Raw genomic sequence first — 25,801 nt, 5'->3', positions numbered from 1 at the left:
CCTGTAAATTATACGTCAGGCATTGTTAAGGCAAATCAGTCAGTGGCTTTGATGTCAAGTGAAAGGGCAGGTCACCCTCTTTGGTATTTAGAAGACATTAAATGTTTTTCACACGGAAAAGGAATTGGCCAAAGTCAAGTTTAAAAAACATCACACGCCGAAACAATAAAAGCAGCAAACGCAGAACACTGTTGATTTGTCACATTTTCAGGATCTGCATCACTCAGGAGATTTATTGCCTTTGGGCTTAATTGAGGATTTGAGTGCTGTCAGCAGCGTGGCAGTGAATGTACAACATATATATATATATTGTATGACCCATTCATCATGATAAGAGATGTGACAGTATTTGCATTATGTAAACAGTAGCCATCTCCACAGAACACAGTACCTGGACTTGTAAGGTTCACATAGTAAATCACAATGACAAAAAACAAGCCTGGCTTTTTTTGTTACTGCTGGAGAAAAGGAAGGAGAAATTCAGATTTGTTTGGATCTCCTAATATTAATAGTTTATTTCTCACAGTGGCTTCAGAAAGTTTGGATTGACAGAGTAATTACTGTGTCTGTTGTGGCACGTTCTAGGTTGTGGGAGATGTGGTATTTTGAATAGAATATGATCCTGAGCTTCTGTGGTTCTCTACTCATGAAGAAGAAGCAAGAAATAAGTTTAATCATTTTTTTGGATATGTTGATGCAGTTAGGAATCATGGTTTAGATACCTCAATGCAGTAAATGTGTTGTAGAATTGGCGACCATTAATTTAAAGTGAGCTCATTTAATTACACAAATCACAATCGGTTATGCTGTTGCTCATTTTAATGTACATTTATATGCATATATATGTACACACTAGATCAACGTGCAACCTTGCAAACATAGGTCTAATTTATAAGCAGGCTCGCTTTAAACTGCAAATCCAGAGGAGGAAGGAGGGTTTTGTTTCTCTCCCTCTTTCTGTCTCTTCCAGCCCCCCTCCCCCATCTCCATCAAACCAGCTGAAAGCAGTTTCATTCAGCTCTGCTGATGTATTGTATATACTGCATTGTAATATTTACAAGCCCAGAGTACAAGTGAAACACAGGCCTGCCTCATACATATTTCTTGAACCATCACTTTCAATAGCTCTTAACTTGACCTCAGATCTTCAGAGTTGGAACAGGAAATTAACTTTCTTTATTTTTTTCAGCCGCCAGTTGTTTTGCATGGCTTGCAATCTTGTGCATGTGCATTTACACAAGTGCATGTTTATTTATTTTTTTACATTTCCTGGTCATACATAAATTGGAAGGTGGGATTGTCATTTGTGTATAAAAATGTCTGTATTTCTTGTTTGAAGCAGACTGTAGTGCTTGCCAGCAGCTGTGTTAAGATGACATGATCCTGAAGTTTATTCAAGGCAAGAGCCCACAAAGCAAAAAGCACAGTAGGTGGAGGTAGGCCTGAGATTCAGCAGTCTCAGATTTGAGAAGCAGTGAAGGCTTTTGGAATTGAATAAATTTGTAGCTTTGTGCCAAAGTGTGTTTCCTGTATTGCAGTTGTATTCTTCATTGCAGTTCATCAGGTCTCCTGGCGGTGCAGGTCTGTTCTTATCCTGGTGTCTAGGTATTGCATTTAGACTGTGAAATTGTATCACCAATAGTGATAAAAAAGGAAAGATTTATAGAAAGAAGTATTGTAACAAAAGGGGAAAGAATGTTTTAAAAATGGAAAGCATATTTTATCATAATGATAAGAGGGAGAAATAGAAACATGTTCAGCATCAAAAGAAAGGTAATTTCTAACTGCAACAAGGTTGTGTCCAACCTTGTTATAGAACATAGACAAGTATGGGCCTGTTCATCTAGGGTGACATGTTGTCCCTGCTTATAAATGTTCAGTGGGGTCTAGTCCGCATAACAGCACAGCCATTACTTACTTATTTTACAAGAAAGCTGTTGATAAACAAGCAGCGATAACACATAGAATATTGTCCTATTGTGATGTGCAGTCACTGTCAATGGAGTTGTATAGTGACTAGGGAGGTCAGGGTAAGCCTTTAGGAAGGGCAGCAGGCGAGGTCCCAGGATTTGATCACGGTAGAGCTGTGCAGTCGTTTTGCCATCAGTCTCAAGAAGTGGAGTGTTGATGCTGCTCAACTCTCTTGCCTAGATCATCCCACTCAGGCCTCGCCAGCCACTGGTCTGTAGTTAAATACAGGCAGCTTATCGTTTGGCATGTCTGTGCCACTCCTGCTGGCCTCCATCAGGAAACCTTGACTCATCACTGAAGAGGACTTATCACCTGAACTGTGCATTTTTCTCTGGATAAGCAAAGCATATTGCTTCCTTTATGTATTTTTCTTATTTAAATTTCACCAGACCTGGCATACAGTAGATTAAATCATCTGTACATAACCAGCTCTTTCAGTAACAAAGTAAGTTAAAGTTTAACAAAGTCACTTGAGTGTATAGTCAGTTATAAATTATCAATTAATCAACTGATGTCAGAAGCTTTTGATCAGTGTCATTAAACATAATTGTATACATTTTAAAAAACATATAAATAGAGTTCTTTTGATGCTCAGCAAATATTTGGGTTTTTAAGCTTTATTCTAGTTTTATAAACCACCTTGAGCAAGGCTGGATTTGGACAGTGTTTGGATTTTCTCTAAACTAAAGCTGTTCGGGTCATACCAGACTAGGATAACAGCCAATTTGATTAAAGTAAAATCCCCTCTCCTGAGGAAAAAAAGGTTAAATTCTTTTAGATTCAAGAATTTCATTAATGCTAACTAGATCCACAAAGGATCAAAGTAAAAATGAAATTATTTACTTTGAAATCTCTATATTTCAGATTTCTACTCCCCTAGAAATGAACTTTAATAAAGATAAACCTAATTCTGTTGTGATCACTTGCAGTTTAGTGCATTCAGCTGTTTTAATCTGTGGTGGGAAGATTGCCTGTTGTGTTGTTTCTTTGAGCAGTCTATTGACTTGATTAGAAAGGAAAGATTTCAGTGTACGTCCCTGAACCACTGAGTGGATTCTTCCTGGAAGATGAAGAAGCTTTTGCACATCTGAAGCTTACAGTTCCCTGTGTTACAGAAGAGAACATTATTTTGAGTTTCGTAGTTTTTACTCCCACGTGTAGCGTTTGGCTTTTCTGTAGTATTCTTTTGTTGTAATTGAAATTTAACATTAAAACATAGTATAGACAAAACATCATGGCAATTATACAGGAAAAGCTGCACAAATCTTTTTACCATGACAGCCAATTAACTGGACTTTTTTTTTTAACATGAATGAACATCAGTGTCTTAACTCACAGAAACAGTAGGCGTAACAGTTTTTTTTTTCTGAAATCTTTTATTCCTCCTGGCCAGAAATCAAGCTATGTCGTGCAGAACTTCCTTGTAATCCAAGTTTATTCAGCGTTTCAGTTTTGCTCCAACTCATTCCTTGCAGTAAGCATTTTAATTCATAATTACCATTTAATGTTTAACAATCAAGGTTCCAGCGACTGCTCTGTAGTGGAATGAGAGGATTCCATGTCAAACAGCCCTGCTGCAATACTGCACCGAACATTTCTATTTGCTTTTTTTCTTGCTTCAGTTATTTTTCTCTTGTACCAAGGTAGGAAAACGTGTCTATATTCCTAAGTAAATAAGTGAGGATAGGTAATTTAACTTAGTTTTAGCACTTAAACTGTTAAATGTTCTGCGAGCAATACAACCCTGGTTCCCTAGTGTCATTTCTATTGAAACTGGGCCTAGATACAGTGTGAAAGGCAGAAATGTGTTTCTCAGCAGAGTCTGAAGCCTGTGCAGGAGGGTGTGCGAGAGCAGCCTGTGTTGATAAATATAAAGGATAAAGGATGTGATGTCAGCAACCACAGTAGCCAGCAGTGATAGCTTTGTTTTGCTCACTCTTGTTTCTGCTGGCCAATGCTGCACAGTGCAATAATTAATTTAACAACTTATTTTAAGTGGCCTGTTATTTAAAAAAAAGATTTCTCTTTCCTTTTTTTGCCTTTTAAAAGTGCTTGTGGCAAAAACATTGCTGTTAAAAATAGCTGAAGTGTTCATTGCTGAGTCTGTTTTCCGTCAAATTAATACCCTTGCTTTGAGACTGACAATATTTCTACTGCCTAGAGATACTTTGTATAGAAAGTCTTTAACGTATTTTGAAGGTGGATAAATCTCTTTTATGGAGAGGCTGAAATTCTCCTCTCAGCTTTTGTTGACATTTCACAGTGAGAAATATTTCTGTATTTCAGAATAAGAACTTGTAAGTGGAAACCATAAACCATTGTAATTAAATAACAGATCTAGACAAATATTGATCTCAATCAGCTGGAGAGAGAGTCATGAATATTCTTCTCGAGATCATATTTTTAACTTCCTGAAGATTGTAAAAAGATGACTGTTGAAGTTAGTGATGTGCTGTTTCCTAATTGTTTTGCCTCATTCTTTCATTCTCTTCCCTTTAATAGAAAGCAGTCAACACAGGAGGACCAGACAAGCACACTTTATTAAGCCACTGAGGCTAGAAAAAAGACTCTTTTGTGAGAAAATTAATTGATTTCTGCTGGTATAAAATAAAACTGGAAACGACTGGACTCAAGAGACAGCAGAAAAGTTTCAATTTAGACGCAGAGGATCTGTGCTTGGCAATGCCTCAGGTAAGGGGCCGGAGTTGGGAGAGCACAGATCTCGCTGTATTTGGCTCTGAAACTTACACATACTTATCTTTTCATCTATAATTTTGGTTTTCATTTGATCTTCCAGGCTAGCTTAATTTTACAGCTGGAACACTAGCATAGTTTTCAGATCAGTATTGGATTTGTATGAACACAAGCTTTTCCTCAGGTTATTTTATAACAAACAGTACATTCACTTATTTTTAATGGTGTCAGAAGCTAATTTGGCTGGGAACACACACTGCCTTCCAATTTATTCATACCCCTGATGAAATAGGAATGAAAACATCATAAAATGGAAAGAAAGTAAAGTTATACTTTAATCTTCATATCATTGCACAGGGCAAAGACAGAAAACACAAGGATCACATTATTTCACACCTCTGTAGAGAGAGTTTTGTAAATCTTCCTCTTGCAGGGGTTGCCCTGATAAGGCGCCTCCTGTAGTGTTCTGTGAGGTTTGGGAACTTCCGAATGGTAACGTTTAACCTTCCCACATATCGCTTAGTGAATTCTTAACTTAACAAACCACAAATGTTTGTTGGATTGATGTCTGGATGTTGAGATGGTCAGACAAAAACATTGATTTTGTGAGCAGTTAACCATTTCTTTGTTGATTTGGATATTTGGATTATTGTCATGCTATTGAAAATGCAGTTTTCGGCCCAGCTTGAACTTCATGGATGAATGAACCAGGTGTCTGGCCAAAAGGTTCTGGTATGTGTTGGAGTTACCAGTATAATAGTAGCCTCAATTTTTTTCATAATGGACATTGCAGTGGAAAGCAAATTCTTTTATAGCTGTTCAGGTGGGTAGCTGCGTCAGCATACGTAGGCTGCAAAGGAACAAGTAATAGGTTAATTCCATGCTGAAAAGAGAAGAAAGTAAACACAACCTTTCGGCTGTGGAGCCTTCTTCTGGTGTAAGCAAAACCTGAAGAAGGCTCCAAAGCCGCAACATTGTGTTTACTTTCTTCTCTTTTCAGCATGGAATTAACCTATTACTTGCTCCTTTATAGCTATCCCCCAACTCCTGAAAGCTCTCTGAATGATGTCCGTGTGTTACCTTTTTTTACGCACCAGGGAAATAGGAGACCTTAAGATCTACAGTAGTTCCAAAGGCTGCCATTGCACTTTCAAAGAGCTGTTCATAAGAAATGCTGTCATAGATATTTGTTGGATTTTATGTGAAAGAATATTTAGAGGTGTGAATAAAGGTGACGCTCATGTTTTGTGAAATTCAATTAAATATGACAAATACGCAGGGCTCTCTGCAGTGCAATTATGATGGTAGTTTAATAGTTTTTGTTGTTTAAAGAAGGACCCATTATCAAATCCAGAACTCTTTCTGTTGTACACTGCTTTCTGTTTCATCAGGGGAATAAATACATCTGGAGGGCATTGTATACAGTATGTGTCGTGTTTTGTCTGAAGACATTGACCAGGAGGTATCAAAACCTAGTGAAATCGTAGAATCTGAATACAATATCATAGGATATTGTAATACTAGAAGCAGTGCTTATATTCTAGTTTTTTTTAGTTTATAGAATGGAAATTCTTATTAAATTGGACGTCACCAAGGCAATAACATATTAAATTAAAGATGTTTGTGGGTACTCTTAAACTAAAATGCTTAATGTCAATGAGAGAGAGGAATTAGGGGTTGATTTCTATTTTTCAGGGGTTATTTTAGGGATTGTTAATGACAGAATGAAGTAGAGCAGTCTGTGGACTAATAAAACAGAGGCAGCAGACTAGCCAGAGGTTTGGATGGAAATGACGTCTGGCTTCCAGACTGCATACCATGTCAAGCTTGGATTGCCAAGCACCCAACTCAAATAAATACGAAAGCATCTGAAGCATTTATTTCCTCTCCATTTTGTTTTGTTTCTTTGTCAGCTTGTATTTAATAGAAAAGCTCAAATTAATGAGTTTCAAGCATGTGCTGTTCTCTGCAGCAGTGGTGATGGAAGAGTAGGGGAAATGTGCTCCAACCACTGGGGTTAATTGGACCGTCAGCTCAAAGCTTGGGTGGTTATTGAGATGGGGGAAGGTCTCCCGTTTCTTTTTCTAAAAGAAAATATTGACAGTCTTGCTTTCTGTTGCTCCATGTGTATAAGTGTGGCACTAGGTTCTTATGTCGAGATGATCACGGAAGCAGATAAGTTAAACCAGTAGGGATGGTGAGCCCATACTCATAAAACAGTGCACATTTAGCTTGGAAGTTGCTCAAAGTCATACAGTGTCATATTAGTTAACCTGCTTTCAGGGTTGATTAATGAAGTACATCTCAGGTAGTGTGGAACAAATTTGACATTTTTTATATATATATTCACAAAAGATTTCCTTAAAAATACAGAGCTGCGCTGAGCTGAGTTTGTGTTTCTTGATTGTGTCATGTGGCCATGTATGAATAAAGAACTGACTTTATTTTCCTTTCCTAGCCAAGCATAAGTGGAATGGATCCTCCTTTCGGGGATGCCTTTCAGAACCACACTTTTGCTGACCAGGCACTGACCAGCACAGACCTATTGGCTAGCAGCTCCGATCCTGACTTTATGTACGAACTGGTAAGATCAGAACGTTGGTTATTTTTTTGTCTAGTTAGTATGTGAGATGCTTCCCCTCTTGGTTAGACAGTGTCTGATACCCGCCATAGGCAGGTCTTTTATGAAACCTACTGGCAGTTTTTCCATGTATGTTTGAAAGAAGGATAATTTGCTGTGGCAGCTGCCTACTTTGTCTTTAGCTTAGACAGTGGGTTTACAGCTCTCTGTTCGTTTTTTTGTCTGCTGCTTCTCTTCCTTTCCATTGGACATTTTAAAGACCCAGCCTTATGGTGAACACATCATTAATTGTCAGACAAAAGCAAACCCTTTGCTCTTTGTGTACAGATCAGTAATGGGATGTGAAATCTCCACATTCCAAAATTTAGATGGGTAAACATCAAAACAGCAAGCAGGTTATTTGTGTTGAAAATCCTGGGAAAAGGAAATGGTAGCTGAAGAAGAGACATTTTGGCTTCATATGCCTGAAGTGTCCTGGAGCCCTGGACGTGCAGTAGTACCATATATGATGTAGGTGAGACGTATACAGTGTTAAAAATGTATATTTATTTGACTGATACTTTTATCCAAAGTGACTTACATATGTACCCATCTACACAGCTGTATATTTTGCTGGAGCAATGCAGGTGAGGCACTTCACTCAAGAGTACTTCAAGCCCACAAATGTTCAATGAGTCCAGAGCCCATAACTACTCTTCCACATTGCTGTGGTCAAATATTATCTATCCCCAGTTTAGCCTCAGATGGTGATAAAGTGAGTTTGGTAGCTATGAGCACCTCATTGGACATGAACATAATGTTATTGACACGTTAAATAGCGTGCTGGTGGAGGCTGCATTGAGTTTAATTGTGCTTTTCAAGGGTAATGTTGACAGCTGAAAGACCACATTGCCATCTTCTGTTGGCCATACATCAAGTGATATGGCATCCAATTGCATGATGGAGTGTTTTGTTCAACGATCAATGACTTTTTACCTTTGCCAATTGTGACAAATTCCCTTTTATATGGAGATATGAACATTATGCTGACATTTGCTGGCTTCAGACCAGGTATTGGGGTTATAGATGTGAGGGAGGAGTCTTTCTTGTTCAACCCAAGAATTCCTTTGTGGTGGATCAAGGGAAGCCTTACGATAAAGTTCATGTGAGCTGAATATTATGATTTGTCTTTCTGATGTCAATGTCTCACTGATGGAATTCTGGAGACAAGATTTTTTCCATTCCTGTATTCAGCGATTTCTGAGCTAGACAATACACATCCATGCAGTGCTAGGACTACAAAGGCACAACTGCAACCAGACAACATCAGTCTTTCTGTAGCTTCCATTTCCTCCTGACCAAGATAGTAACTACCTCACCAGTTCTGTCACTAAGAGGTGGCTGCAGCACATCAGAATTCATCATCTGGCTGCATCCCCCCTGGAAAAGTGGTGGAATGTCCCATAGGAGTTGGCCCCAGGCTGATCAGATCTGCACACCTAGAGTGTTACCAGTTACCATTACCATTTCTTAAAGGGATTTGATACATACTGTTACAAGAAAGTGTTAATCCTTGTTCTGCTCTCAAGAAATATGTGAATTAGTAAAGCTGAGTTAGTTGATAGCTATAATCACCATTAAGAATACATTCTTGATATTGATATAGTTAATAGTCCAAACAGAAATAGTTTAGACTATTTAAATTGTACTGTGCTATCTGTTGATTGCAAAGAGATTTCAGAAGACAGAGTAAACTTAGAGGGACAGAATTTTAGTACATTATGACACTTTTAAATAAAAGTACAAGAATTTTATAATCAATTCCACAAAGTACTGGCATTCGAAGAAGCGATGCAAACACAGGATATGTGCCCTGCTTTTGTCTTTCACATCATCCTAGAGGCTGAATTCTGCATGAGCTGCAAGGATTTAGCATTACTTGCAAGACCAGCAAATAATATTATAGAAGCAGCAAGTATTTTCTCAACAAATGATCTAATTTTAGCAATGGTATGCAGATAATAATATAAGGAATAATAAAAAGAATAGTTTAGTTTACATGTCTTTCATGTATGATTCAATGCACTGTTAAGAATCAAAGACTATGCCCAGATTCACTTCCAATTTAACACAAGGTAAAAAAAACAACAAATCTAATTCTGTCAGTTCTCTTTGTTCCTGAGTATAGCTTGATTGAACTGCAAAACAAGTGCAGAAATCCAGCTCCTAATATCCCCTATTAAATTTATACTCCAGTACCAATAGAGCTCCCTTTTGAGGATATGGTTGTGTTTCATCTGCATAGCTGTTTCAATTCATATCCATCCATTTTCAAACTGCTTCATCCAATTCAGGGTTGCTGGGGAGTTGAAGCCTATCCCAGAAACACAGCCAGGACAGGACGCCAGTCCATCGCAGGGTACACACACACACTTACCCAAGGCCAATTTTCCCAAAAGCCAACTGACCTATAGTATGTCTTTGAACTGTGGGAGGAAACTGGAGGACCAAGTGAAATGGTGAGGGAAACATACAAACTGCACACAGATAGCACCCCAAGTCTGGAATTGCACCCCAGGCCCAGCACTGCGAGGCAGCAGTGCTTACCACTGTGCCTCCCTTCAAATAATCTTGCCTATCATGGGAATTTAAAATAAAGAGCCTAAGACAGGGCCCTGCAGAACACCGCATGTTATTCTTTACCAGTCCAGATGCAGATTCACCAAACGTGACAAAATATTGCCTGTTTGATAAATGTAAGCTAACATGTATGAAGAGGTCCTGAAAGTCTGACCATTTCTCTAAGATTATTAATTCAAATGTGAAAATGTCTTTGTTCATGATATTAAAAGCAATGCTTAATTTTACAAGGATCAAAACAGATACGCAATTAGTCAATTAACCTCATAAGTAGGTCATTTTACTACTTTACACCAAATCACTACAATGCACACTGAAACAAAATGAAAACCTGTTTCAGATTTTTCCATGATCTTATTACCATCAGCAGAACCTTATGTGTCTGAATGATACCTTCGCAGAACCTTAAATAAAAATGGAAGTTATAAAATAAGTCTGAAGTTCCCTACAAAAGACCTAAGCGATATTTTTTGAGCAGGGGCTTAAGATCGGTAGTTTTAAAAGCATCTGGAATGACAGAGTACTATTTACTGAAGCAAGAATATCATTACACACATTGCTGAACACCACCCTCAGAAGTCTTGATGGTTTTGGATCAAGAGAACAAATAGCAGTTTGTTTGCAGTAATAGCAGTTTGACTACTGTATTTTCTTGTACATTAATCAAAGAGAATGAGTTTGTTTGCGACTTCAGCCAGTGTTTCTTGAAATCTTCTCACAAATCCAACTTTGTTTCGAAAATAGTGAAAGAATAAATGAACTACAGTAACAGTTTCAAGTTTGTGAAGGGCTATTTGAAGTCAGCTGGGGTTTTTGTTCCTTTTCTCCTGAACGTAGAGAAAAAAAGCATATCTTATTAACCTTCAGTGATGCAGCTCTTGAGTATTATCAGGTTAATGCACTGAATGGCGTGACACCAGATTATCGAACCAAAATGCTCACTTTATATTGGCCAGAGTGTACATTAGTGTCTGCTGATGCTGGCTTGCCCTGTGTTCCAAGGGTGAAACGCAAAAGGAAGGGAGAGGCTGCTTCTTGTTAAAATGCCTCCAGACTTTGGAACTTTTTACTCCCTTTCATTAGAGATTTACCCTCAAATGGAATTTATAAATCAGATTTATTTTCAAAAAAGCAGTCATAAATCATATTTACACATTTCCTTAATGGAGTATCTTTTTAATATAAATCATTTTAGTCTTTTGATTTTTATTGTGTTGCTGAGCTTTGTATAAATCTGTCACACTTTGTTTTAGATCTGCTTCAGCATCAAAAGGTGCTGTATGCCTTTTCTGTTTATCGCCACTACTGTTAGTGCTACCAGGATTGTGTTAATGGTCAGTAAGGTCCTATACTATGTTCACTTTGTAATGTTTCCATCTTAACAGTCTGTTGCATTTCATACTGAAGGCTTGCAATGAGTCTTTAAGCTCTAATTTTATTCCCATTTACTCTGATTATTTGATATTGATCTTTAAAGAATTTGAATAAATCCATTAGATTTTAGAGTGTTTTCTATTGTACATCAGTATATAAGAACAAAACCACAAACAGTATCATGTATAATATTTATTCTGTATGTTAAATATAGTGAACGAGTAGGCATTTAAGTTTACATTTTTTTCCACTTTAAAGATACCATTTGATGAGGTATTTAGATAATCTCTGAGAACAAAAAGCCTCCTCCTGAATGTTAATGCGTCACTATTGTCAGTAGTAGCCTTGTTTTATTATTTATGCCTGACTGATACAAATGGAATATTTTCTTTGGCCTCTCAAGGACAGAGACATGACTTGCAGGCAAAGTCCAAGAGGTGACATCTTTACCGTGGGTGACTGCAAAGAGATTGAGGGCATGGACCACCTTGCAGAGGTCCTGGACAGCGATCCTATTTACAGCTCGAACTTTGAGCAGTGGGATACGTACTGGGAGGACTTAACCAAGTATACCAAGCTCACCAGCTGTGACATCTGGGGGACGAAAGAGGTGGATTTCTTGGGGCTGGATGATTTCTCCAGCCCCTACCAGGATGAGGAGGTGATTGGGAAGACGCCCACCTTGGCACAGCTGAACAGCGAAGATTCGCAGCCCGTGTGCGACCCCCTCTACCACCCTGACCTACTTGTGAGCCAGAAGCCACACACGCTCAATCCTTCTGTTAATGCGAAGAAAACCCCTTTCCGCTTGACGGCCTCGAGTTCGACCTCGGTGAGGAACCTGCTGCCAGATTACGCGGATGGCTCCCAGAAGGCCACCAGGCCTGTGCCTTCCAGCACGGAGACCATCTCCAAGACTCAGACACAGAGCTCCAAGATTATATCCTTTCCCTCGGACTCCAAGGACTACGTCCGGAAAGCGAAGGTCAGGATTAACACGGCTCCGCGCAGACCGATAATGGATGCAGCTCCCTCGCAGGCAAACATAACCCTTGAATCCTCATTTGTCGAGAACCGTGCTGCAGACACTATCGCTGTTACTGCTTCAGTGGTGTCAGCCACTACCATTCCAAGGGAGAAGAAAGTGGAAAAGCCCAAGGTGGAGGTGGCCCCCATTCCAGAGAATGGTAGCTCCCAAGGGACTTCTCGTGAACTGTTTCCTGTGCCTGGAGGAAGTCAGGAGCTGTACCCAGTCAGCACTCTGGGGCCTGAGCCCTCACAGAAGAAAGAGGAAGAGCACAACTATTCGCTGTTTGTCACAGAGGTAAAACCACCAGCGAGAGTGGAGCCGGAGATGGAGGAGGAGGAAGATGAGGATGAAGCAGACGAGCCGGATTTAGAGGACGAGGACCATGACGAAGGCTTCGGCAGTGAACATGAGCTCTCCGAGAATGAGGAGGAGGAAGAGGAGGAGGAGGAGGAGGAGGAGGAGGAAGACTATGAAGATGATAAAGATGATGACATGAGTGATACCTTCTCTGAGCCAGGTAGAGACTCTGCATTTTAATCAACTAATTACCTTTTAACTTAATTTGTGGCTTTTTGTGCTGTGCCTCTTCTCAGAGTACTTTGTGATAAGGACAAATTCTAATATGACTAAGCAAAATTAAAATACAAGAGAGTCAGTACCACTGTGCCCTCAGCAAGAAGAATTTATTGACACATTATCATCTGTTTAATATAGTAAAGCAGTCCTATGGAAACAGCATATCATAGCTAGATCATTCATGGAATAATATGATGGACTGGAATCTATAATCTGTGTTGTTTGTGTTGGTAATACTTAATTATGCAGAAACTGTTGAAGTTGCTTTTTTGTAGAGAGGGCAGGATTTGAATTTTTTTTTATTTTGCAAGGTTATTTAAAAATAGAAAACAAATGCATCCAAAAGTTGAGATGTACAATTGATTTGGCAAATACTTTCATTCTAATGTAACTTTTTAAGTCACAAGATAACATTTATAGTTCTTTTTTTTCTTTTCTATGCTTCTCTACTTAAAACAAATGATGGAACTGGAGATAAAGAAATACCTTGAAGTTGTATGCCTCTCTTGCCAGCCATTTTAAAATAACAAAAGCTTTATGTAGCTATCTCTCTGGAATATCAGCTTTACCATTAGTTTTAAGTGTCTTGATTCGTTAAACATTTTAGTTTAAAGAGAATGATTGGAGTCTGCCCAAGTGTGGGAATGTTTAGCTTATGATAGAACTTTTTTTCTGTTGGTAGAGGAAGACATATACAAAGAACAACCGTCTGTCCAGCAGAGATAATGGAATGGATGATTGAGTCATTTGGCTATTTGACCATTGTTAGACTTAGCAGAGAATGGCAATTTTTCAGACTGATCTGAGCCGTACAGAAAGCTAAGATTTAAAATTGTTTTCATGCATAGTTCTATTGGGTATTTTTGGCTGTATTTAATGATCTCTAAAATATGCAGAATAAATGTAAATGTACTTCTCGTATTCTGTTGCTTATAGCTCTCTAATAATACACTGTGTGAAATTAGCTGTGTTCACACAGTCATGCTGAATGGATTCCCTAAATTGGGCCAGATTTTTTCCATCTGGGTGTGCCATATATGGCATTGCATGTCTGCCTCTGCCATTTTATTTTTTTCCTTTTTTATTTAATAAAGAAGGAAAATGGAGCTATCACATATATCACTTTGCCTGCTGAAATGCCAGCCAATCCTTACTCGGCACTTTGTGGGTTCTTTCTATAGGAATTAAAAAAGGAGGCAACTGTCTTTTTAAAAATCAGGTGTGTTATATTCTGGTGATTGTACCTTTTTAAAGGTATGAACTTAAAACTCTGCTTTACTTCTGCATTGCTATTCGGTTACAAGCTAATGTTTATGCATATTTGGCATCTTTCAAATGCATTCCATCTTGAGGTGTGATTTATTTTTCCTGAGTGAGTTACCTCAAAAATAAAAAGCAATCTGAAAAATGATCTCTGTTTGACAGATAGAAACCTATTTACCTGCAGGACAGAGATTTTGCAAAACATTCCTTTAGCTGGGATAGTGAATGCCGGTTGTGTGGATAGCACTAAAGCACAGGCAGAATAAAGCCTGAGGGTCTCAAAATAGAGTGAACCTTTGTTTCCCCCTTGAAACAACAAAACAATTCTCCTTTGTAAATTAAAGGCTAATTTAATCTGGCTGATAACCAGCAACTAAAAACAGATCTTTGGAGCCCGTTACAAAGAGTTTTCAAAACTCACTACAAAGGACTTTCAGAAAACCATGTTAGTGAAATGAGGGCATTTTAGCGGGACCTAACTGATCTGTCAGCTGACTCCAAAAAGTAGAATAGTGAATTATCCTACACTGCATAACAACACTTTTTCACTACAGCCCACAAATTCTTACCTCACTGTTTATGCCAGCATTGAAAATAAGATCTTTGCTTGGCTGTGTGACGTGATGGAGGCCCTGTTGTTCTCCAGGCTGCGATAATGACCCCGTGGAGGAAGTGAAGGGGGTGACAGCGGGTTTCTCCAGGAAGAGGGGAAAACGGAGGTACTTCTGGGAGTACAGTGAGCAGCTCACCCCTTCCAAGCAGGAGCGCATGCTGAAGCCCTCCGAGTGGGACAGGGACACGCTCCCCAGCAACATGTACCAGAAGAACGGCCTTCACCATGGTGAGAATCGGCTCCGTGCTCCGCGCGCCCTGACGAGGGACCCGGGTCGCTACAGTTCCAGCTCTCATGCCGCCCTCGCTGCTCTTGTCGTGCAAACAGGAAAGTACACGGTGAAGAAGTCCCGTCGCACCGACGTGGAGGACCTCACTCCTAACCCCAGGAAGCTGCTGCAGATTGGGAACGAGCTTCGCAAGCTCAACAAGGTGATCAGTGACCTGACCCCCGTGAGCGAGCTGCCGCTGACGGCCAGGCCTCGGTCCCGCAAGGAGAAGAACAAGCTGGCCTCCAGGTACCATCTCCTGCCCTTCGGTGCTCCCCCATCCGCATTTGGAAAGTTGGGAGGTGTAGCTGCTGGATGTGCTTGTGTTGAGCAGCTCTTGCTCAGATTGCTTTAGACTTTCATTGTTGTCGCTGAGATTCAGCAGCATACGATGATGCTTATAGCAGCATGTACAGATATCAGCAGGATCCACCGATGCACGCGGTACTAGTGTCTGCTGATGCTAGTTTGCCTTGTGTTCCGAAGGCGAAGCGCAGAAGGAAGGGAGAGCCTGCAGGTTGGAAAGGGGAATCGGGGTTGATCTTGATATCAGAGGACCCCAGTTGGCTTCTCCTCATTTATCGGTTTATCTTAACAGCTGTCTTTCGGCCCTGTCTGTTTAGTTACAGTAACCTGTTAGTGTAACAGTTATTTACTAACCAGTCAAAAGTGGTTTATGTTTTGAGGAATAGTGGTTAAATAATTATGGATAGTGACCCCTAGCCTGCTACCTTATTAAATAAATTATCATTTCTAATCTCCTTTAGGGCATGCCGACTGAAGAAGAAGGCACAATATGAGGCCAATAAAGTCAAGCTGTGGGGTCTCAATACAGAATATGGTAAGGAGAAATAAATTATTTTATGGACTTAATTTATTTTAAGACCTTATGTGCAGAACTGTGCACATTATGTGTGTATTTCAAATGTCATTGCCTTATATTTGTTTTTAAGGTCACTGCAAAAATAACACTAGCATTAACGCAACTGTTTCCTGTTCCTGTTTATTTCTGATATATAATTACTTTTTTAAAATCTGAAGATGTTTATGTGGAGCAGGGACACAGCTAGGCAAATATCAAGCTAATCAGAAACAGAAAAGGGCAAACGATGAAAGCCTTTTCTTTTTTTTTTGTTCTCGGAAACAGATCGTCTCCTCTTTGTGATTAGCGCCATTAAAGAAGAGATTGTCAACAGGGTGCAGAGCCTGAAAGAGGACAAGGGAACAAGCATGAGTGAAAAACTAGACAGACTCATCAAAGAAACTCTTGGTAAGAAATCTGTTGGTGTGCTGGCAGAATAGGCCCTGTTGGAGTACAAAATCAATCTTTTCAATTATCATCTGTTGCTTTTTGCATTGCAGTTGTAGCTTAAAAAAAGCTTTTTTTCTAGTGCACCTGAATATTAGTACAGTACAGTGACATCTTGGATGTAATATTAAAGGCCTACAAGGTGTTCTTCACTTAGTGAATACAGCTTATGTTCCTTTACAGGTGCAAAGATCCTCTCCTTTTAAGACCCTAATGTGTTTTGTCTTAATGTATTTAATCATGCGCTGTCATCGTAACCAGTACTTTAACTTTGCCAGTGAGGTCTCCTGTCGCCGGCCAGACGTCCGAGTTTGTGAACCAGATCCTGGAGAACACAGCTGGGGGGGACCCCACAGGAGGCCTCGCGGGGCTCCGCGTGCCAACGTCTAAGGTGTAGCCAGCCTGTACAGGGCAGGGAGGAAAGCCCAGATCAGGCAGAAATGTCCACACCTTTTGTGTCCCACACTGTAACACTGTTACGTTTTGCATGTTAATTTCCATCAAGGAACACATCTACAGGCTTACTATATTGATATTTATATATTCTGAAGTGAACAAATCAACAATACAGCATACAGGATCTCTGCATAATTTGTGTTTTACACCTGCCGTCTGTGAACGTGGCTAGCAAATGCCATCTAGGTTCCACCGGTCACATGTTCCAACACCAGTAGGCAAGGAGAACAGGAAAAATACCTGCTGCTAGTTTATACCACCAAACAACAACAAACAGGCAATCAGCAGCAATTAGTATAGGCGTTTACTGTGGTATTTACAGAACTACTGCAGCAACGCCCAATTTAACAACCGTTAAAAAAAAACAAAAGCTCTCCATGCTCAAGAAATGCCCTTTGTGCATATAGAAGGAGCATCAATTTTTATAGCTGGTTGAGATCAGCTTAATGTGGATGCAGGGTGTGCAATGCGTATTAAAAAGGAAAATGTTGGGATATTCTGGAGTTATCTGGAGTAGAGTTTAATGTGCTCTGATTCTTCCCAGAGAGTTCTGGTGCTGTAAGATTCCATTATCCCCTTTCTTTGCTAGCGTAGCGCAGTTTCCAAAGGCCTGGAGGCTGGGAAGGGGTGATGGATCCCATTGCTCTGTGTGTGTGGTAATGCATAGGTGTGTAAGCAAGGTGGTAATGACAGACATTCTCTTCCATATGCTTTGGTTCTGATCACTTCACAGTTGTGAGCTCTGCCAGTGTAGAGGAGAAAAATAATTTGAAATTCCTAAGTTAATATAAATAGTAATATGTAACTTCATATGTGTTTGTACAAAGTAATATTCATTGTGCCTTGTATTTAAGATGCGATATATATAAAAAATCCCTGAGGTTGGAAAAAGTATGCTTCTTAAAAAGGAAAGCGTCAGAAAGATGTATAGTGGGTGACTTGTGGATTTGTAATGTATTTTAGCTCTTTAAACTATTTTGAATGTACATAGGAACATGTGGAAAAATGTAGATATATGCCACAGAGTCTGTGCTTTGTATCATAGGAAGGCTCTGAAAAATAAAAAAAAAAACATTTTTTTGGTTTTCGGTACTAGACCGGGAAAAAAAAAGAACTATTTGCACACTATATTTTGATTGTTTTTTGTACCAAAGACGAATGCAACAAACATGGCGAATAGCCAGTTGAAGTAAGGTTTTGCACAGCTTACCTGACACCGTATTGAATGTAGGAAACGCAGTAGGGTCAGGGATATTCTACGAACTGTGAATTTTTTGCTTGGGTCCAATTATCTACAGAAGGAGCATTCATACACACTTTACATAAGTTTGCTGTTCCTCTTGTTGGCTTCTCAAGTAGATAAACTGATTTAGGAAGTTTAGAGTTTTTTCCTTAAGTAGATTTCTGCAGTGTGTATTCTACTGCCTTTTTTAAGGAAAGTAATAAGAACGTCGGAAATATGAAGCATTTAAATGTATAATTTTATTTAGCATGTTTGTAAAATATTACCAGAAATAACCAAAAGGTATAGTATTTGTATAGTTTATATATGTAAGAGAAGAAGAAAAAATATATATAATACCTATTCCTAAGTTGCCACTTTTTCAATTAATGTATTGTTGAGCATGATAAATTTCTAAAGATCTGTATACTTCATATTTAAAAAGTAAAAAAATCTCGATTTTATATATTTTTGTACAGATAGGCTTTACCTTTTTGTTGATGTTGCAGATTATTCCATTTAAAATCTATTTAAAGATAAAGTAAAGCTTTTGCTATGTGTTTGCACTGTATAGTAACCTGAGGTTATCTTCTGTGTTTTGGTAATAAAAACCATAAATTGCTATAGTTTCCTAGAGGGAGTTAAGATTAACGGCATGGGTTAAATATTATTCTGGTTTCTTTGGTCTTTCAGAAATATAGATTGACCTGTAGGATTGACTGATCCGTCTTAATACTGAATGAGCACCAAAATGCACTTTTTGATGTGGGAAACCCACAGCTAGGGAAGTAAAAGTATGAAAAGAAGGTTGCTTCATGTACAGTTTTATATATGTATATATATTATTTGTATGACATCTGTACTTTATTGAAGTGGGTTGAGGGCTGTTGTATTAATTCTCAGGGGTGTGGCTATACATTGTACTGTCCAGTCCTGTTTTTATTTTTCTTAACATTACTTCATTATCTAAAAACACCCCTCCTACCTTGCACTCTTGTGAGGGTGAGCTGCACTGTTGGCACCAGTAAACTGTGGGATCTCCATTCATTTCCATAAAATCTGTTGTTTTTTTTTAATCCAACTATCTGTTGTTGACAGGGGTAATTGTCTGCTAGAATTATAATTTTATCCAAGCCGCACAAAGGTGCACCAGCCTGCACGGGAGGTTTAGCAGACGTAATGACTAAAACGTGCTGATCCATTCTGATAGCAATGCCAAGGAAATTGTTGATCTTACCCAGTGCAGGAAACAAATCTTGGATATTGGAAACCGTTTTTTTCCCCTTACCCAGATCATATTTTACTCGGGCACCTACAAAGCAAAATGAATGGAATCGCAAACCAGGACAAAAAAAGTTTTAAAAATCCCCTTTTGTTAGGAGAATTTCAGCCTTTCAGCATAAGGCAAACTAACTGTAGACTTATGTCTGAGAGCTAACTAGAGAACTAGGGGCTCTGCTATAGTAGGATTCAGCAACCGTGAATTTGATTTTTTGTTTCTTTTTGAGCTGCGGTCAGTGTAGTCTTGCTTACTTGTCAAAGTAAGGAGAAGTAGGAGGTGACATTCTCCCTAACAATTCCCAGCTGTGTCAATCCATGATCAGAATTCCAACTACAGTATTAGGATCATAACAACCTGGAGCATGTTCCCAAAAGTTGAGGACACCATTGCAGCACACAAGGACGGTCTAGAAACGTGATTTAACCTCGCCAGCAGGTTGTTGAATGTTAGGAGGAATCCAGAGAACCTGGCCTCACAAGTCAGGAACATGGTGGAACATCCAAGCTCCAAACAGAAGGTGCTCCAGTTTGGGATTAATGAGCCCAGAGCTGTCCTGAGCACCACACCACTGTGTTGTCTACAGCTTCTAATTGTAAAGAAACAATAATGACTATGCATTGAATGCAAACCCCAGATGATCTTAGAACAAGCATGGCAGTTGCCTTGGTGTTGAAAGGGAACATACACATTGGACTGTGTTTAGTACTGTTTTCTTTATTTCACTGTTTTTCTCTAATGCTGTTGGCTCGGTCCTTTGCTCTTCCTGCTTACAGTTGAAAAAGTTAATTCTATGTAATAACTGATTAGAGTCAGATTCATTTCCATATAGCATAAGCTCTTTTGGAAGCTCTTGTTTTCTTTTTTGTCAAAAAATTTAATTTTGCACAAAAGTGATGTGTCATTTAAGAAGGGAGAGATGGGTGAGCAGGGGTGCCTTTTGTTAGAAACCAGAATTCTATTTAGGCATGCACAATATTTTCTTCTTTTTCGTCTGTGTAATCTAGATAGCGTAGTCTACACCGTCCATAAGTTTGTCTTTATTTCAGGGTTTCACTTTGTAAATAAAATAAGCTGAGATTTACCTTTTTAAATGTTGAGTTTATATAATGCGTCAAATCTATTTGGAAAAAAAAAAAGAAGAAAGCACTTTGTTGAAAAAAGAGTAAAGAAAAAAGTCTAGCATTTTTTTTCTTTTGTATATTCCTTCCATTTGCTGCTAAACCTGGGCTAGTCTGAACGCTGCGACGATACTTGACTTCAATAATACTGGCAGGACAGCTTAGGAGAGAAGTCTAGAGAAGTGGGCAGCCGACCTTTTATTACAAGGTTATGTTCCAGTGACTTGGACGTCATAAGTCTTTTGCCTTCAGTAGAGTTTTCCTATGGAAATCAAGTCTGCTTGGGGTTCTCTTCAGGTTGATGTACAGTGTAGACACGTCTGTTTTGGACGTCTCCATGTTATTGACTGTTTTTAATTTCTTATTTTATTTCATTTTATTGAGAAGAAAAAAAAGTACAATGTGTCCAGGAGTATTTTTCGGAAGCTCTGTCTTGTGAATGGTTTAAGCTAAATAAAAAACAATCTTTGTACTGTATGTAACGGAGGTTTGTAAGGGAGGGAAACAATCAGAAGCTCTTTGCCTCCACAACCTCATTTCCATTCACAAGTTTACGTATAAAATAGTTTTGCTTTGGCTACTTACACAGGCTGCACTGACAACCGATGCAGTCCGGCCTGTTTGAAATGATAAAGCAATTATAATTTTGTAAAAACAAAATACGATGTATTTGTCAAGTGTTAACGAAAAAGAATTTGATTTCATTAAAGCATTTGTCAAATATTTTTCCCATGGGCTGTATGGCAGTGTAATTATTGCTATTTTTCCAGCACCAGTAAAGTGTTCTTGCGGGTTTTCACGTTTAACATGATGAACGCAAGCTGTGCAGCTTTACATTTTAACCAGGGGACTCTGTGGCATTTAAGCAGTTTAGAAAATGGTTGTTAATTCAATGCCAGTACCTTCTATTTCTGCTTCCTCTATTGACCTTAAGAAATATATAAATATATATTCTAATTTTGTCAAAAAAAAACATCCTTAACAGAGAAAACAGGAGAAGTGTATGTGTTTATTTTTTTTAATTCTTATTTTGTACTTTTGGCATGCTTACAGTACATTGTCCAGTTTGTAGTGTATATGATAATATTGCTGACAATAAATAGTCTACTGTTGAAGGTGCACTATGCAGATTTTACTCTTGTGAGTAAGGCAGTACATTGCTTTAGTTTTTAACTTTCCATGTGTAGGAAACGGGAGCTTTTACCTGTTTGCTTTACAGACATCAAACCTAGTCCTATGGATATTAGTTTGGTCAATTCTGCAAATGACCAGCAAGGTCAAGAGACTTTGGCAGGTCTGACTAGACTTTAGTGTGTTTATTGAGAACTGAAGGCAACTCAAAATTGTTGGATGTTTTTTTTTCCGTAGAGAGCAGTCTCATAATACATGCTTGCAAAATGTCTTAATGATGTTCAGTAAACTTCTGCTTCAAAAGCTTTTTTAACCAGAGGAATGCTGTAGCTGTATTTTTGGGGGTGAGGGGCATTTGTGAACATATGGACTCAAAAATGGGGATTCTGCATTAAACGTTTTATCCATTTTAAAATGACATACACTTCCTAGATTGAACCACTCTTGTTACAGGAATCGTGTGATAGTACTTACGATGTACAGTGTCACCTCTGTCATTTTTTGTCCTTTGTTTCTCATCTGTCAGAGGTGTCAGTTTGCCTTAAGAGATACACGAAGACCGAATTTGTTCTCAAAATCAGACAGGTCTTGTGAGCTTTTTCTATAGCAGTGGCTTTGAAAGCAGGTCCTCCTGATAGAAAGTTTTTTCTGAACTCTAAGAATGTATTAGCCTTGACCCCTAGTCCATGTGCCCTTAATTCTGAGTAGGTGTGTTATATAGAGTGGCATTACAAATACAATAAATTAATATTGTGACCAATACCATTTGTTGCATTTTTAATGGCACTCAGTATATTTTGGGAGATGTAAGTTACAGAATGCACATTCAAAGAATATACAAGGATTAAAGATGGGATATCTGATTTCTGCCAGCACAAGGAGAAGGCCATTTATTTTTTTATTAAATCAATATGAGTCCGTATGCATTGTATTTCTAAATCCACTAATTCAAATTAAAAGTACAAACACAATTTACCAGAATATATCCACTGCATTGCAGTGGGTTTCACAATTCAAACCTATTTTTAATACAACAAATTAATGCCTGCTTTAACAGGTGCCTTACTTAAGAGAGAAAAATGTTCAAGTTTTCTTATTTGATCGTTAAATGTTTGACATAAATATCTGATTTTGTGATTAAGCTGAGTTAGCCCATCATGCCAAGAATTTTGGACAGTTTTGAAGGAGTGTGGTGGCTTTCTGTTGAAATCTGTACTTGGTCTGTTTCAGGTACAGTTTTCACTAAAAGTTGAGCCTCCAGCAGAATGTAGTCTTCCGTGAGAGGATTGATACAAATCAAACTAAAAATAGCAAAGATATGTCCAGTTTAACAATGGGTAAAGCAATCCAAAGAGTGCTGAAATTTTGATTCAGAATAATTTAAGCATTTTTTTCTCATTCAAGATTTCTGTATGTTCTGTGGTTAACTTATTTTATTTCTGAAAAACAGATATTTTGTATTTCTTTTGTATTTATGGTCTAAATCTGTAATTTATTGCACAAGTTTGAATTTAGATGAAATGTTTTGCCTTTTGAATTCCTCTTTACCACTTTCTTTTCTCTAGTTTACTTTTGTTCCCCCTCTTTCTTTCCTAAATCAAACAAAAAACAAAAACTTGTGTTCTACTTCCCTAAAGGAATGTTAGTAAGGGGATGTGGGACTGGGACAAGCAGGGATGTTGAAATGAAGTCCTCATTTACAGATGCTTTTAAACGTATCAAAAGGAAGGACAAGGCTAAACCTTTCATTTTGTGTCCCTTCAAAAATTAACATATATATGTGCCTACTGACTCTGCATTTGACTTTCAGTAAATATGTTTCCGTATCATTTGCTGTCTACAGTTCAATTTTAAATACAAAAGCACATGGCCTTTTGCAGCTGTTCACCAGTGAACAATAAAGGTTCAAGTGGTAAACGACACAAAACAGGGTAGCCCTGTTAACTTCCGATTGAATCTGTAAATGCTTCTTAAGCAACCCTTTTGGTTCCAGATATGCATGGTCTGTCTTTTCACATTTTCTGCTGTAGAAGTGTTGGGAGGTGTACCTCTATTGAAACAGTCAGCATCGATTTATCAGACTGCGAAGCCCAAAACCGTGACCTGAACTGACGTTTTGAACATTTTTAGTAGTGTTCAGATGTATAAACTATCTTGTCATGAGCACAGCTACGGAAATGAAAAGCTAAATCTGATTAAAATGCAAAGGGCTTCTTTCAGAGTAAATGTACTAGATTAAAAGGTTTTCACTTTACTTTGATGTGAAAGTGCAAGCAGGGCCACATCAGTAAATCAGTGAATATGAGAAGTCATGAATATCCCCAGAAAAGTGTTGCTCAGCAGCTTTATTGATGAGCATCTTCACAGAAAGTAGGATTTCAAGCTGTGAAGTTCATAAAGCATTAGCATGGTGGTAGATGTGTAAGACCTTAAGCAGCTTGTTGTAAGATGATGTCATATGAATTTAGCCTTTTAATGAGGGTTTAATAAAGACACGTTACACTGAAGAGCTCAGACAGCTAGTTTTGTACTGTGCTTAATCTGATGACGTCCGTTTGGGTCACTATTGTTGTTTGGCACACATCTGTTTATCAGTAAAGTGTCAGCTCTGACCTCTCAGTACCTGACACCAGTGACATTGTACAGGGACCACCATACATGAAACTGAAATAAAAACTCCTCACAATATATGACATTGTATTTCTGTACCCGGCAATGAATTACATTTCCTTCCAAACTTTGAACAAAGATAAAGACCGATATTTAAGAATACAATGAAAGTAAAACCAAATGTCACAAAAAGGCAAAACTTAATTCCATACAACATTTTAAGACAGGCAATTGAAGTAATGTCCTTTTTAAAAATAAAACAAACCATGCCCTCACACAGACGCTTTTAACGTTGTATGGTACGTTACTCCTAGATGAATAGCATGGGGTTTGTTAATAGGTAGTACTGTTGTGTGTACTTCCCAGGTGTAACTTTGTATCTCATTAGGAAGGCTGTACTTCATTGCTAAATGCTCTGTAATAGAACTTTGGTGACATTTTAAGCAAATCTGCAGTTGTGTATCCTGCTGAAACTAACAATAACTTGATCCTACTAGTCATGTCTATATCTGTAGCTCACATATATGCCTGTTGAACACAATATCTAAACAGTTGTTATGTTTATGTTGTTTAATTGTTGTGCTGTTTTTTTTTTCTCGAGGCACAGTTATCATTATTAGAGAAAAATCACTGGATAACAAACACCATGTATATGTACAGAAGTAAATTAGACTGAGTTCGATCTTAATCGATTTTTTTAAAGGATCCTTTATATGCGTAATTGTGCCTCTTGGTTTTCTCTTTCTTTATTCTTTTTTTTTATTTCACCGCATTGTATCAGCCCGGAGTTGGTACCACAGTTGCTTGTAACCATGATAGTCTAATTCCATTATTGTTTTTAATACGAAAATAAATGTTAGAAACGATATTGCCGTTTGTGTATTTACTGCTTTCTTTTAACAGTGTCCGTGCCCTTCCACATTTGAGACTTGTTCTATGTCACAGATTCACATTCCAAGTTGTGCGGTTTTAATCCCAGGTTGTGTTTCAAGCTGTTCCTTGCTCTATTGCGTTAAAAGAGGATGTTATGTCTGTCTGCTGGCTTGAGTACTTTTCCATGCCTTAGAAAGAGGGACACCTCATTTCAAACCCACATAAATGCCATGAGAAATAATATACTGTACTTGACCGTTATCCATCTATCTATTTTCTAACCACTTTATCCAATACTGGGTCATGGGGGAGCTAGAGCCTATCCCAGCAAACAGCAGGCACAAGGTAGGATACTTGGATGTATCGCCAGAGACCATTGCAGGGCACGTAAAGGCACAGACTCAATCAAATTTTCCCAGAAGCCAATAACCTACCGATATTTCTTTGGACTGTAGGTGGAAACCCATGTGAACGTGAGGAGAACATACAAACTCCACACAGACAGTGCCCCAGGAATTGTACCCAGGGCTCTGTGAGGAGGAGATGCTAACCACTGCGCCACTGTGCTGCCCTCGACTCTTATGCTTAACTGCATAATATCTGAAAAGTGGCAAAGGCTTAATCAAATTATTATTTGAATATTATAATAAGAGTTATTGTAATAACTCTTTTTTGCCTGTTTCTGGCTTGGGAGATTTTTTTTTCAAATTTCTGGAGCACCTTAGCCTGAAGACATTAGATATTCTTAGGAGGAACTGTATCCTTCAGGCAGTTAATACTCTGGCCATTTACTGTAGCTTCTAATTCCCTT

At 38.5% G+C, this 25,801-nt stretch overlaps 1 protein-coding gene across 3 annotated transcripts in view; it reads left to right on the top strand.

The window, feature by feature from the left end:
* The window catches only part of crebrf (creb3 regulatory factor), a 38,588-nt gene extending 13,605 nt beyond the window's left edge, over nt 1-24,983 (top strand). The window contains exons 2-9 of one of the 3 annotated variants that reach the window (XM_088604094.1): nt 4,474-4,662; nt 7,124-7,249; nt 11,643-12,786; nt 14,755-14,949; nt 15,049-15,238; nt 15,757-15,830; nt 16,137-16,259; nt 16,577-24,983. In XM_088604094.1, the coding sequence (XP_088460220.1) occupies nt 4,654-4,662; nt 7,124-7,249; nt 11,643-12,786; nt 14,755-14,949; nt 15,049-15,238; nt 15,757-15,830; nt 16,137-16,259; nt 16,577-16,695 (1,980 nt within the window). In that variant the 5' untranslated portion in view covers nt 4,474-4,653 and the 3' untranslated portion in view covers nt 16,696-24,983. The remainder of the gene's footprint in view (nt 1-4,473; nt 4,663-7,123; nt 7,250-11,642; nt 12,787-14,754; nt 14,950-15,048; nt 15,239-15,756; nt 15,831-16,136; nt 16,260-16,576) is intronic. The other 2 variants (XM_088604092.1, XM_088604095.1) reach the window with 2 other exon arrangements.
* Nucleotides 24,984-25,801: the final 818 nt, after the last annotated feature.

The sequence above is a fragment of the Lepisosteus platostomus genome, chromosome 13 (assembly GCF_059453375.1).
Source record: "Lepisosteus platostomus isolate fLepPlt1 chromosome 13, fLepPlt1.hap1, whole genome shotgun sequence".
NCBI lineage: Eukaryota > Metazoa > Chordata > Actinopteri > Semionotiformes > Lepisosteidae > Lepisosteus > Lepisosteus platostomus.
The sequence above is the reverse complement of the archived record's forward strand: the minus strand, read 5'-3'. Positions and strand labels throughout refer to the sequence as shown.